Below are 13,771 nucleotides of genomic sequence, written 5' to 3'. Positions count from 1 at the left end.
TAATAGTTTGGTAAAAGAAGCACAAAAATCCTGAAAAATAACCCCTTTTAAAACAGAATTAACTAAATGGTAAAAGAGTCACACACACACACACACACACACACACACACACACACGCAAATGCAGAATTAATCAAATGGAAAAAGAGGTACAAATCACACTGAAGAAAATAATTATGTAAAATTAGAATTGGCCAAGTGGAAACTAAAGACCCCATGAGATATCAAGGAACAATAAAACAAAGTCAAAAGAATGAAAAAATGAAGTAGTACATTTTAGTAGAAATTTAGTAGAAAATATGAAATATCTCATTAGAAAAATGAGTGACCTGGAAAATAAGTCAAGGAGAGACAATTTAAAAAATTAAATCTTAGATACAGAGGATGAAATAGATATTAAAAGAATGGCCCAAATTGCTCCTGAAAGATATCCTAAGAGAGAATTGAAAACTCACAGGAATATAATATCCAAATTCTATAGGACCTAGGTCAATAAAAGAAAAATTTCAAGCATTTAGAAATAAATCATTAATATTCTGTGGAACCACAGTTAAGATCACATAAGACTTAGAACCTTTAACATTAAAAGAACCAAGTGTTTTGAATAGGATGTTCAAAAATACAAAGGGAGATGGCAGCAAGGTGGCTTAGTAGATCATGAACCAGGCCTAGAGATGAAAAGTCCAGTATTTATTTCTGGCCTCAAATACTTTTTAACTGTGTGATCCTGAGATAAATACTTAATCCCCATTGCCCAGAATTTACTGCTATCTCCCTGGGAACCAATAAGCAATATTGGTCCTAAAATGGAAGGTAAGACCTAGAATTACAAGCAATATCCTGCCTAGCAAAATTGAATGTAATGACTCAGGGGGAAATGGATAGTTAGTAAAAAGATAACTTTAAATCATTTTGATAAAAGTATAAAAGTTGAATAGAAAATTTGATATTTAATCAGATAACTCAAGAGAAGCATAAAAACGTAAACATAAAAGAGTAATCATGAGAGACATATTAAGTTAAATTGTTAACTTAGTTGTTAATTTAATGAAGATAAATTTACCTTCGTATTTGGGGAGAAATCATATTTAACTCCTGAGAAGTTTATCATTATTAGAAGAAAATAAATGGAGGGAAATACAGAGTTAGTAATCATGAATGTCAATGTGAATGAAATGAGAATTAAAATAAAGGGCTGGGTTTGGATCTGATATGCTTTCACTATAGGGGAAAAAAAGCAGAGTTAATAATCATGATCTTACAGAAAGAAAAAAATGTTCTACTTGAAGGAGGTAAGAAAGATTTAAATAAAAAATTTGAAGTCCAAATGAGAGACAAAAGAGAAGTCCTAAAAGGTAAATAAGAAAGAGGAAATTTAATGGACTCCTTAAAGTCAAAATGTTTTTTTGTCTACATGAAAAGAGGATTTATTTAATTCCCCAAAATTACTCTTAGTAGTAGAGAAGATAACCAGAATCCTACTATATGTTGTTTAAATGAAACACATTTGAGAAAGGGTGATGCATAGATTCAAGGTAAAAGGCTGGAGCAGAATTTATTATGCTTCATCTAAAGTAAAAAAAAAAGCAGGTGTAGTAATTATGATGCCAGACAAAGCCAAAGTAGAAATTGATTTTATTAAAAGATAAGAAAGGATATTATATTTTGCTAAAAGTTACTATAAACAATGAAGTAATATCATTACTAAAACATTTATGCACCAAATAGTATAGCATCAAGATTTCTAAAGGAGAAATTAAAGGAGCATAAGGAAGAAATAGTAAGATCATATTAGTGGGAGACATCAACCATACACTTTCATAGTTAGATAAATTGAACAAAAAATAAATAAGAAAAAAGAAAGGGGAGTGAATGAAATATTAGAACAAATATAGTTAATAGATATCTGGAGAAAATTGAACAGAGATAAAAAAGAATGTACTTTCTCCAAAGGGTGAATATTATGGTTGAGACTTAAAACATCTAAATTTAAATGGTGACCAAGGGAAATCCCAAATAATAAGATACCCAAGTCAGCTGGCAAATTTTTATGGTAATTTAATTATAACAGGAGGAAGGTCACAGTACTAGGTCACGGAAACATTACAAAAAATGCAGAAAAGCAGACATAATAAATGAAACTTCTTCAGATCATAATGTGATAAAATTATAATTAACAAGGGTCCATGGGAAGGCAAATTAAATTTAATTGGAAACTAAATAATCTAATTCTTCAAAATTGGTGGGTCAAAAATAAATCATAGAAACAATTACTGATTTTAATAAAGAGAATGACACTGAGGGGACAACATATCAAAATCTATGGGAGACAGCCAAAGTAGTAATTAGGGGGAAATTTATGAGTGCCTATAACAACAAAATTGAAAGGAAGGAGATTTATAATCTGGGCTTGCAAATTAAATTTCTAATTAAAATTTTCAGAAAAAATAAATTAAAAATCCACAGATAATCACTAAATTGGAAATCCTAAAAAAATAAAAGTGCTATTAATAAAATTGAAAATAAAAGAACTACAAATATGGTACTGATTCCCAAACCAGCAAGACCAAAAACAGAGAAAGAAAACTAAAGATCAATCTCCTTAATGAACATAGATGCAAAAATCTTAAATAAAATACCAGCAGAGACTACAACAAGCCATCATAAGTATTATCCACTATGAACAGGTAGAATTTATACCAGGAATGCAAGTATGGTTTAATATTGGGAAATTCATCCACTTAATTGACTATATCAACAACCAAACAAACCAACCACACGATTATCTCAATAGATGCAGAAAAAGGCTTTGACAAAATGCAACACCCATTCCTATTTAAAACACTAGAAAGTATAGGAATAGAAGGGCCTTTCCTAAAAATAATAAAAATTATACATTTAAAACCATCAGCAGAAGTGAAACAAGGATGCCCATTATCACCTCTATTATTTAACATTGTACTAGAAACACTAGCAGTAGCAATTCGAGAAGAAAAATAAATTGAAGGGATTAAAATAGGCAATGAGGAGACTAAACTATCACTCTTTACAGATTATATGATCATCTACTCAAAGAATCCAAGATAATCAACTAAAAAGGTGGAAATAATACTTTTAGCAAAGTTTTAGAATAAAAAATAAATCCAACATAAATCCTCAGCATTACTATTTATTTTCTATTTATTTACAATAAAACTTTAGAAAGAAAAAATCCATTTAAAATCCCTCTAGACAAGATAAAGAGTTTGGGAATCTATCTGCTAAGACAAACACAGGAATTATATGAACACAATTACAAAACACCTTTCACTAAAATAAAGCAGAATCTAAACAATTGGCAAAATATTACTTGTTCATGGGCAGGCTGAACTAATAGAATAAAATTGAAATTCTTACACAAATTAATTTAATTATTCAGTGCCATACTGATCAAACTACTAAGAAAACATTTTTTTTTTCTGATTTAGAAAAAAATAATAACAAAGTTCATTTTGAAAGAACAAATAAACAAAAATATCAAGGGATCTAGAGGAGAAGCACAGAGCAGGAATCCCAGTCACAAAATAAAATTTCAACTTGCTCCCCTCCCCCATCCGAAGAGCTTTTGGTCTCAGGGCACAGCCAGTTTTGCAGGTCAACTCCACCTTGGATCAATCTCATCAATAGGGCAGATAAGAAGCCTTCAGAAAAGAGGGAAACTCAAGCTCCAACACTCTCTCTCTCTCTCTCTCTCTCTCTCTCTCTCTCTCTCTCTCTCTCTCTCTTTCTCTCTCACACACACACACACACACACACACACAAACACACACACACACTCAGAGCCTTGCTGATTGAGCTCCAAGGACAAAGGCTACAACAAACTATAAGCAGCAACCTTGACACAGGGCAGGAAGCCCAGCTCCTCAGCTCCTTTTCAGCTTCTGCTGTCAGCAAGGGAACATCAGAACAAACTTATCAAACAGCAGAACAGAGAAGTCCCTTCAGGACCGAACAGCCCAAACTCACTGATCTAGCACAAAACTAGAGGAACAAGACTGCAGGAAACTATAGAGGGGAAAGAAGAGGGAAATATGAGTAAACAACAGAAAAAAGAAAGAAAGAACTTACAATTGATAGCTTCTATCCAGGCAATGAAAAAAGAACAAATGAAATAGAGGAAGATAGAGGAACACAAACCAAAAACACAGAAACTCCAGGGAATAGGACACAGTCTTTGGAAGACCTCAAAATACAATTCAAAAAACAATTAAGAGAGCCTGAAGACAACTGGGAAACAATCTTAAAAAACAAAATAAATAATCTGGAAACAGAAAATAGTGTCTTGAAAGCCAAAATTAATCAGCGTGAATATAAGGCAAAGGAGATGAAAGATCAGAAGGAGAAAGATGATCAAAAAGCCAGGGATGAAAATCAGTCTTTAAAAACTAGAATACAATAACTAGAAGCAAATGACCTCACAAGGCAGCAGGAAACTATAAAACAAAATCAAAAGAATGAAAAAATTGAGGAAAATATGAAACACCTCAACAAACGAAATGGAAGATCTAGAAAACAGGTTCAGAGCAGACAACTTAAGAATCATTGGTCTACTGGAAGATCATGATAAAAGAAAAAGCCTGGACATCATTCTATAGGAATTTGACTTCATCTTTAATTTGCCAAATATCACATTACTTGCAACGATTCCAGGCTGTCTATTGCTGCTAAAGACACTGTCCCTTTTTTAAACACCAAAATCTCCCAATGAGTCTACTTGATTGCCAATCATGGAATAATTCTAGACAATACTATCCTCTATTCAGATACTAAGGAAAGATGCCTATGATATAATATAAATTGTGGCATATTTGCAAGAATGATTTACATTTGAGAAGTGATATAATAGATATTCATGTCATGTACACCCAGAACAAAGGGTATTCTGTTCATATAGAAAAAATGAGAAAAAACAGATAAATCACCCATGTTACAATGCTTGTTAAAGGGATAAAAATGATCAAGGTTCCTGCGGCATCAAGTAGACTCTTTATGTAAAATGTAGGCAGTCATGCAGAAGAATCATATAAACCGAGAAAGAATAGTGAGAACATGAACAACCTATAAAGAGGGATATTCACATTAATGAAATCATAGGGTTCCAAAGAATCAGAAGAAAATGAGTAGAATGGTAAACTATGAGTACTTTTTAAAAATTAAAAAAAAAGTATGATGATGACTATTCAGCAATGGAGCATTTGTACTTATGAATAGAGGGCTGGAAGCAATTACTAAAGCTATGTAATACGAAAGGGTTACTCCCTTACAAGATTTTTCCTAACATCTTTTCTATTCTGCCCCACTGAACAACTTGCCAAGGTAATAAAACTCCTTCCAAGTTTTAGTAAAGAACATTTCTGGAGAGGCATAACTATTATTATACACTGTAATGATTTTCACCTCTGATTAGTATCTTATCCTTCTCAAGCCACAAACTATAATCTTATTTACACTCAACATCAACTGCTCTTTTTGTTGCCAATAGTTTTGGTGATATGCCAAAATAAGTGAAACCCTTTACCTTTGCAGCATGCTAAATCATTGCTCCACTTAACAAACATTCTCTAGCTTGATTCTTTGCTCCCAGACAAATTATTTTCTGTGTGGCTCCATTTAAGCTGATTTGATGTAGGTTGGCTCTGTCACCTAAACTCTCTTCTCCTTGAATCAGGTTTCATTGTCCCTCATCACTCTGCTTCCTTTTTGAGTCTAATTTTCAGTTTTAGATATTTTATTTCCATTCGGTAGTCCAGCTCATTTATACATATCATAAACATCCATGCTACTAAAATTAATCTTTAATCCAAGTATAGAAAAGTCAGTCATTGAGTGACAAGGAGAGCTAGCAAATAAAACAGAAAAGAAAGAAAACATGGAGACTGCTTTAGAGCAGTTGCATCAGACCTGGAGGGATCAGCTGATAAATGGGGATAGCTGCAGGGAACACTAAGAAACAAGTTCTACCTGGAGATGCACCCTCATGTTTCCCATTAATTTGAGTTGAAGATTCAGCTTCAATTCCAATATAGAATTTAGCCCCAGGCCATCTTGGAGGCAACTTGGAGAAAGTTCTACAACTGAAATGGTTTTTGTTTTATTCACAGATTAAAGATCAGAAATGTTAAAGATGAATTATAGGAAACAAATACTTCAGCACAAGAGATATAAGGATGGTGTAGGGAAGGAAGCATAAAGGTAAGAATTGTAATGACCAAGTTATTAAGAGTATACTTAGAAAGTGCTCTAAGTTTAAAATTAAATATACAGGGGTAGATGGCTGAAATTAAATAAATAGTAAATAAATAAAAAGTAAAATAAATAAATAAGTAAATAAAACAGCAGACTTGTAAGCAAGAGGACCTGAATTTGAACCCTGCTTCTGATGCTGGTAAAATCATTTAACCTCTTTCTGTCCCAATTTCTTCATCTTCAAAATGAGAATAATAATAGTTTATGTTTCACATGATTCTTATGGGAATTAATCAAATATGATAAGTTTTAAAATGCTAATTATTAACTGTTGTCATCATTTCATGGATTGGATATGGACTAATCATATCCTAGCTTTTCTTATAATTCCATCAGGTACTGTGGGCAAGACCTTTCCCCTCTGTGTCCCTTACCCTATCCATTAAATGAGAGGTTTGGATGAGATATCGATAATCCTAAACTACCGGCATTCAAAGTTTTAAAAAGCCATTCCAGAAGAATTCTATTTCTACATGACATCATAATTCTAGAATGTTCTCTCTCTACATACTAAACATATACTACATATATGTATATTAAAATGTGTAAGCATTTGTGCCTCTCTATGTGTATATTATATACATATATGTATACACATTTACACATATATGTATATGCCTATTTTCTCCACAAGAAAATTGTTTCTATGGTAACATCAATAGAAAGTAAATCATCCTAACCAATGAGATACTTTGGTAAATCATGCTATTATTTAAAGGGCATAGAATGTATACATTTTCAGTCCTCTAACTCTCCTCGATGACCAATCAGGTTGCCTAAAAGCACTGTCATTGGAAAAATGACTTGGACAAGGAGAGTAGAAATCATTTAGGTCAATGGCAATCTGGATACCTTGGAATGATAGTCAATGCCACCATTGTAGACCTAGAAGAAAGTAGATGGTGAGAACGTATTGGAGTGTGGTCTTGAGAATACTAATGTAGTGGGTGTCCTTGAGCAGGTTGAAAGTAGGATAACAGCACTGGGTACATACTAGAGATAAGAAGGAAAGAGAGATGTAAAAAAATAGGAAAGAAGCTAAAATAAAGAATGTTTGTGTGTGGGGCCAATAAGTGGTTGAAAGCATACCTTCAGGTGAATTAGGGTGTAGAAGAGAGAAGAGTAGGAAGGGTTATCAGCCCACACTCTACTAGATTCCTATATTATTCTCAGTGTTTTTAAGTTTTATGGATACCGTTTGTTTTCAGCCATTCCCAAATATATCTGTCTTCTCCAATTACTTTGACAAGTTTGAAAGGTTAATCAAAATCAATTAAGACACTTTTTGAAAGTATGTATCCACAGTCCATACCATAAACCTTTACTCTCTCCATCTAATGGACAGATGCATATTTAAATTTTTTTCATGGTCAGCCTTTAACATTATTACCTTAAAACATCCAGTTTTATTTTATAATCTGTTTCATTAACATTGGATAGTACAATGGACAGATGATTGTGCTTGGAGTTGGGAATATGTAAATTCAAACCCTGCATCAAGACTTTTACTAGCTGTGTAATCCTGGGCAAGTCACTTGAATTCTGTCTGTCTTAGTCTCTTCATCAGAAAAAAATGGGCATAATGATAGCAATTATTAGCCAATACCTAACTGATGGTAATAATAATAACTGCTTATAACATTGTTTTTACTTCTTTGTTGTCACAAGATGTGACTTTGATCCCTTTCACTCACATGCCACAGTAGAATCTATAGTCCAAAAGTTATGAATACTTTAGTCACCATTTTCTTTTTTTAATCACCATTTTCTAATGACTTATTTTTAAAAACATTATTATGACTGATAGCACTATAATAAGGTATGGGTCATCTATCTGCCTGAGGCCCCAGAAATATTAACCCTTTCCATTTATTGCCATCTTTGCCAATTGGTGAGTTTGGAATCTCAGAGTTCTGTTGTTTTGTTTTGTTTTTTTAATTTACATTTCCTCTTTTTATCCAAGTATTCACACTTGTGATAAATAAATCTTTCCATTTTCCTCTATTGTTTTCTAGTGATATGACCTTTTCTATTGAATTTATTTATCCTTCTAGAATTTACTGTGGCATATGACATGATGCTAGTCTAAATCAATTTAGCAATAATAAATGACTTTCAAGCTTTCCCTTAGTTTCTCCAAACTCTAAATTGGGAGTCCTTTCCTAATTAGATTATATTGTTGGATTAATCTAATATTGAATGATTTAGTTAATAGATTTCTTTTTGTTGCTTAAATAGTTTATTCCATGGATCTACTTTTCTATTTTTTAAACTGTCTAATAAAAAGTAGATCCATGGAATGAACTATATACCCTTGTTTATAAAAGGGACTCTTCCTTGACTAGGACTGTTATATGCCATATTTGAATTAATTTTTTTAAATCTTTATCTCCTGTCTTAGAATCAGTATTGTGTATTGATGCCAAGGCAGAAGAATGAGAAGGGCTAGGAAATAGAGGTTAAGTGACTTGCCCAGCATCACACAAATCTGAGGTCAGATTTCAATCCAGAACATCCCAATTCTATGCCTGGCTTTCAATTTGCTGAGCCAACCAGCTGCCCCTGCCATGTTTGAATTTAATACTAGTTAAGGTGCTGGGAGCTTCAAGAAACTCCTATAACATAGTTAAAATCTAGCCTCAAATAATGATGAAGCTGTGTGATCCTGGGAAAGTTAGTTTTTTCAACTATACCTCCATTGAAGAGTAGTTTTAAGAAAAATATTTCACTGCATTTTGCAAAACTTAAAATGCTATATAAATGCTATCACCATCACCATCATCATTTCTAACTTCTTATATTTGTATACTACCACATATTCCATAAACACCTATATATATATATGCATATATATATATATATATATATAGTATACTGATTCGACAGTAAGAGTGAAATTTAAAGTAATAATAATGGTTTTTCTCCCTTGTTATCAAGCTTAAGTCTTCTTAAATCATTATCTCCTTTTATCCCTTCTGTCCATTTATAATGCCTTTTTTTGCTTAAACTTACACTTCAATTCAAAATAAAAGCAAGCAAAAATCAGGTCAGAAATCATGTCTATTCATTTCTTGATCATTATACTTATTTTATTCATGTTTCTTTTACTTAAGATGTTTGCAATCTGAATGTTCTGCTCAACTTTATTTTTGCTATTTTTTTTCAGGAATTCCTCAATTACTGTTGAATATCATTGAAGATCTATCTTCTTCAGTGATTAACAGAGAAAGCTTTGAAGGATTCTGGGTTTTATATCCATCTCTTTATTTTTTGGAATATATGATTTCAAGCTTTTTAATGATTTCTTAAAGTGGTGGAATAATCCTTGACCAATATATGTTCTTTCTTACTGAAGACATTTTCCCCTAGAAGTCTACAAAATTTATCTTTTGGTACTGGTATTTCCAAAGTTAATTAATGATGGTCCAAATGTGGTGATGATCTCTTGGGTATACTTATACATATGACCAATCCATATATTATCTCTTCAGAACTTTTGGTATGTTTTCTTCCAATTTTTTCCCTCTAAGCACAGTATTCAGGTTTAAAATTTCATTATTATTTTTCTGAGATAGCTGTTATCCTTAAGTTTATTATGTAAATCCTATTTTTAAAGTCTGTCACTTTATGTGGTGTAGAATTCATAATATTGTTGGGTTTTGCCTTTCTTGTCAAATTTCCTTTTACTTCTTTATATCTGAGTTCAAAATCTAACAGCCTTTTTTTCAAAGCTTTTCTTTGTTTGAAATCCCCATCAAGTCTTTTAAGTTACATACACTATTGTATGTCTTTTTATTATGCTATTAGAAATACTATTCTAACTCAAATAGTTACCTTAATAGCTTATTTTAAAGGAGTTCTTTTTCTTTTCAATCATTCCGAAGTTTCTTGTTATTTCAAAACATCTTGGAAGTCTGCAAAATTGTCTTTGTTATTGGTGGCTGATTGCAAATTTTTCTTAGTTGTTTATTTGTATAATGTTGTACCCATTTTAAGTTTTTATTAATTCTCTTTTATTTATTATTTTTACTGTTGGCTTATTTACTTGACTCCCATTATAGTCCCATATAGACTCCCATTCAGCCTCTTTTATATTTTTCATCTTTTGTCCTTTTTCTCCCAGTAGCTAAACTCTGGGGCTGCCTTCCTCACTCTTTGCCTTCCTCCTTCCATTTCTATAATGTGCACAAACTGTTTGCCCAGCACATGAATGAATTATGAGGTGTGGTTGCTTCAGGCTAACTCTTCTTGATAATAGAAATGGACTAGACCTAAACTAGCCAGATACTGAAACACAATTCTATGTTCTTGCTTATATTGGCTATACTAGGCATACTGAATGCACCAGTCTCAGATACAGGTTACCTCGCGCTGGTCTCTGAACAAAAGAGCTTTCTATAGTCCTTTAAAGTCAAAATGCAGACCTATTTTCTAACTGGACAATCTCTATAAGACTGATTCTCTTTACTACGAGGTAAAAAATGAAACAAAATGGCATACTTCCACCATGAGGTTACACCTATAGGAGCCTTTTGAACAATTTCATCAGTTGTCTCTCCATAGACAGATATTTTTATATTCTTCTTGGATTCATTCTTCAGTGGGTAGTACACTACTCTCTCCAACACACATGCCCAGACTCTCCTTATCCCAGAAATTCGGAACAATCAGCTACTGATAAAACAAGCCTTGTCCTTCACTGTGAATTGCCCACCCTGCTACTCACATCCCTTCAACACTATGTCCCAAATGTCCTACTCCAGACATAATTCTTGACCCTTACCATGTATTCTTGGGAATGTTTGTTACATAATGAACAAACTTACTTTCTTCCTAAGCCTTTTCCTTTTTCACTCTTCCCATCTTCTTGGACTCAGTGAGACTTGATTCCCTCCTGTTCACCTTTTAAATACTGGTTGTACTTTGAACTCTCTGACTTACCAACTGACTTATGAAATTCAAAATACTCCTTATTTTCATTACAAATTCCAGATCTTCCCTCCACCAAATATCCCCCCCCCTTTGACATATGTGTTATTCAAATGCATCATTTATTTCAGATTCTGGTGACTTATATTAACTTCAAAGACATTTTCTTTCTTCAATGCTTCAATGAGTACAGTCTCTGGGTCACAGCCTCTCTCCATTCATATTGCTGCCCTCACACTAGGAAATTCAATGTTTATACTAATACATTCATATACACTCTAAAATCTGAGTCCTTCAATCTAAAACATTTCCATGTGTTATTCCTCTATTCTGCTTCAGCTACACACATTTGGTCATAACCTAGACCTTGTCATCACCCACAAGTGTTGGTCTTCCATATTCATGAACCCCCAAATTCAAAGATCTCATAAGATTTTATCACTCTATGATACCATCTGCCTTATGAGCCTTAACCATGTTACCTATCCTCACTGGGACCTCTAGCCTTTCCAGTCCCTCAGTTGTTTTTTTGTCAGGCCATATTCCCTACATTGACTACACTCATCCTTTAACTATTAACCTCCTTGTAGTATAATTCAATTATTTACCTCCTTGTAGCATTAGTTCAAAGCCAAGCTTTGGTTGAATCCTACCATCCAATGACTTTGCTTATATTCATTTATTAGTGTTTTGAGGAAAAGGTCATGAAACCATTATGACTAGCCTCACTTTCTCTCTCTCTCTCTCTCTCTCTCTCTGTCTCTCTGTCTCTCTGTCTCTCTCTTTCTCTGTCTCTCTCTCTGTCTCTCTGTCTCTCTGTCTCTCTGTCTCTCTCTTTCTCTGTCTCTCTCTCTGTCTCTCTGTCTCTCTGTCTGTCTCTCTCTCTCTCTCTCTCTCTCTCTCTCTCTCTCTCTCTCTCTCTCTCTCTCTCTCTCTCTCCTCAACATAGAGTTACAAAGAATAAGATATAAGCTTTCTTCAACATTACCAAATTCTTATGCCCCTTATGTTTTTGTATAAAATTTTTGGTAAGAAAGTGGGAGCAAATGCTCCTTTTTTTCCATTTTTCAGACTATCTTTTCAATGCCAGTCTGACTTGATGCTTGTGTTTACAAATGGTATTTGTTGGGTTTGGGGGGGCATATTTTCTCAAGTCATTTTTCCCCATTTAGCCTTTTGGCCATGACTAGGGTCTCCTTACCTACACATTTCTTTTCAAGTATTTATCATTGGAATATCACATTTTACCCATTTGTGAAACATTTTTCATCTGCTGAATGGTAGCATTGAGACTAAACACAAGTCTATCGATAATCCAAGCCAAGTAGTCTTTCCATTAGACTGTACTGATCATATTGGTGGATATTAGAGAGTAAGGGACAGAAATGAAATAGAAACAGCTAATGGAAAAAGGGAGAATTGTATTCAATGCATACCAGCTAGTATTATATAGTAAGAAGGAAAATAATAAAAGGAACATATGAGCATGAATATATTCATGTACTATGCCAAGCCTCATAGGATAGTTAATCATACTTTTAGTTATATAGTTTTGCTTAAAAAAAACAAAACAATTGCACAAAATATGATAAAATAACCAAATTACACCATAAGAAAGCTCTCAACTGAAAAATTTGGGGAAAACGGCTAGACAAAATTATTCAAAACAAACCAGAATATAATCAACAATTTTCTTCATCATTATTTGTACATTCAAAAAATATCCATTAGGAAAACTTATTCTGTAGATATAAAACTGCACTTGATCTATATTTCTTGGTAATATATTTCTCCACTGCTCATAAACAGAAAAGTTGTAATAAGCAACATCCATATAAGATTACCAAGTATTTTCACTGAACTTTAAATGAGAAACAATGGTTGGAATAAAGACAAGGATTCTCATCTCATTCACTTCAATATTTTACTAACAAGAGTTCCTATAATTTAAATGCTCTTAGTTGCATTACTGACAATGAAATCCATTTAATCTACCAAGTATATTTCAATGGGCCATGTTACTTCCTTGATAGAGCCTAAAAATCAATAAATACACCTACTTCTTTGAAAAGCCAGCCTCCCTTCATTTCTGAGATTCTCTACTGTGCACAATAAAAGAATAATTTGGCATGAATTCTATTTCATATGAAGACAAATGCCTCTTATAACTGCATAACAGAATTACTCATATACAAGCTTCCCGGCAAAATTAACTCATTGTAACAAACATATGATAGATCATACTTTATAGAACTTTGGGGAAAGAGCCTCATAAAATGTTGCATCCTGTAATTCTACCATCTGCTGGTAGCGTCTCAAGCACATAACCATTGTCAGATACCATTGTTAAATAGTTCAGTTGAACATGAATCCTTGATTTTTGTCCCCTAAAAATGATTAGAGTAAATCCACAAAATAGATGGTTAAGACTCTCTTCTGCCTGAAAAACTGAATTCTAGACCTCTCTTTTTTTACCTCATAGCTATAATAATATAAAAATGCTTTTCCCTGGTCTCTAAAATGCAATAATGATCATGTAGCCTTATAGAATCGTCTTT

The 13,771-nt window shown here is 33.0% G+C and overlaps 1 protein-coding gene across 1 annotated transcript in view; it reads right to left on the bottom strand.

Moving 5' to 3' along the window:
* The window catches only part of ZNF804B (zinc finger protein 804B), a 233,724-nt gene extending 220,180 nt beyond the window's left edge, over nt 1–13,544 (bottom strand). Inside the window, exon 1 of the mRNA XM_056800669.1 lies at nt 13,458–13,544. Coding sequence (XP_056656647.1) covers nt 13,458–13,544 — 87 coding nt within the window. The remainder of the gene's footprint in view (nt 1–13,457) is intronic.
* Between the last annotated feature and the right edge of the window lie 227 nt (nt 13,545–13,771).

The sequence above is a fragment of the Monodelphis domestica genome, chromosome 5 (genome assembly GCF_027887165.1).
Source record: "Monodelphis domestica isolate mMonDom1 chromosome 5, mMonDom1.pri, whole genome shotgun sequence".
In the NCBI taxonomy this organism is placed as follows: Eukaryota; Metazoa; Chordata; class Mammalia; order Didelphimorphia; family Didelphidae; genus Monodelphis; species Monodelphis domestica.
Note: the sequence above shows the minus strand (reverse complement) of the source record. Positions and strands in the feature narration are given on the sequence as shown.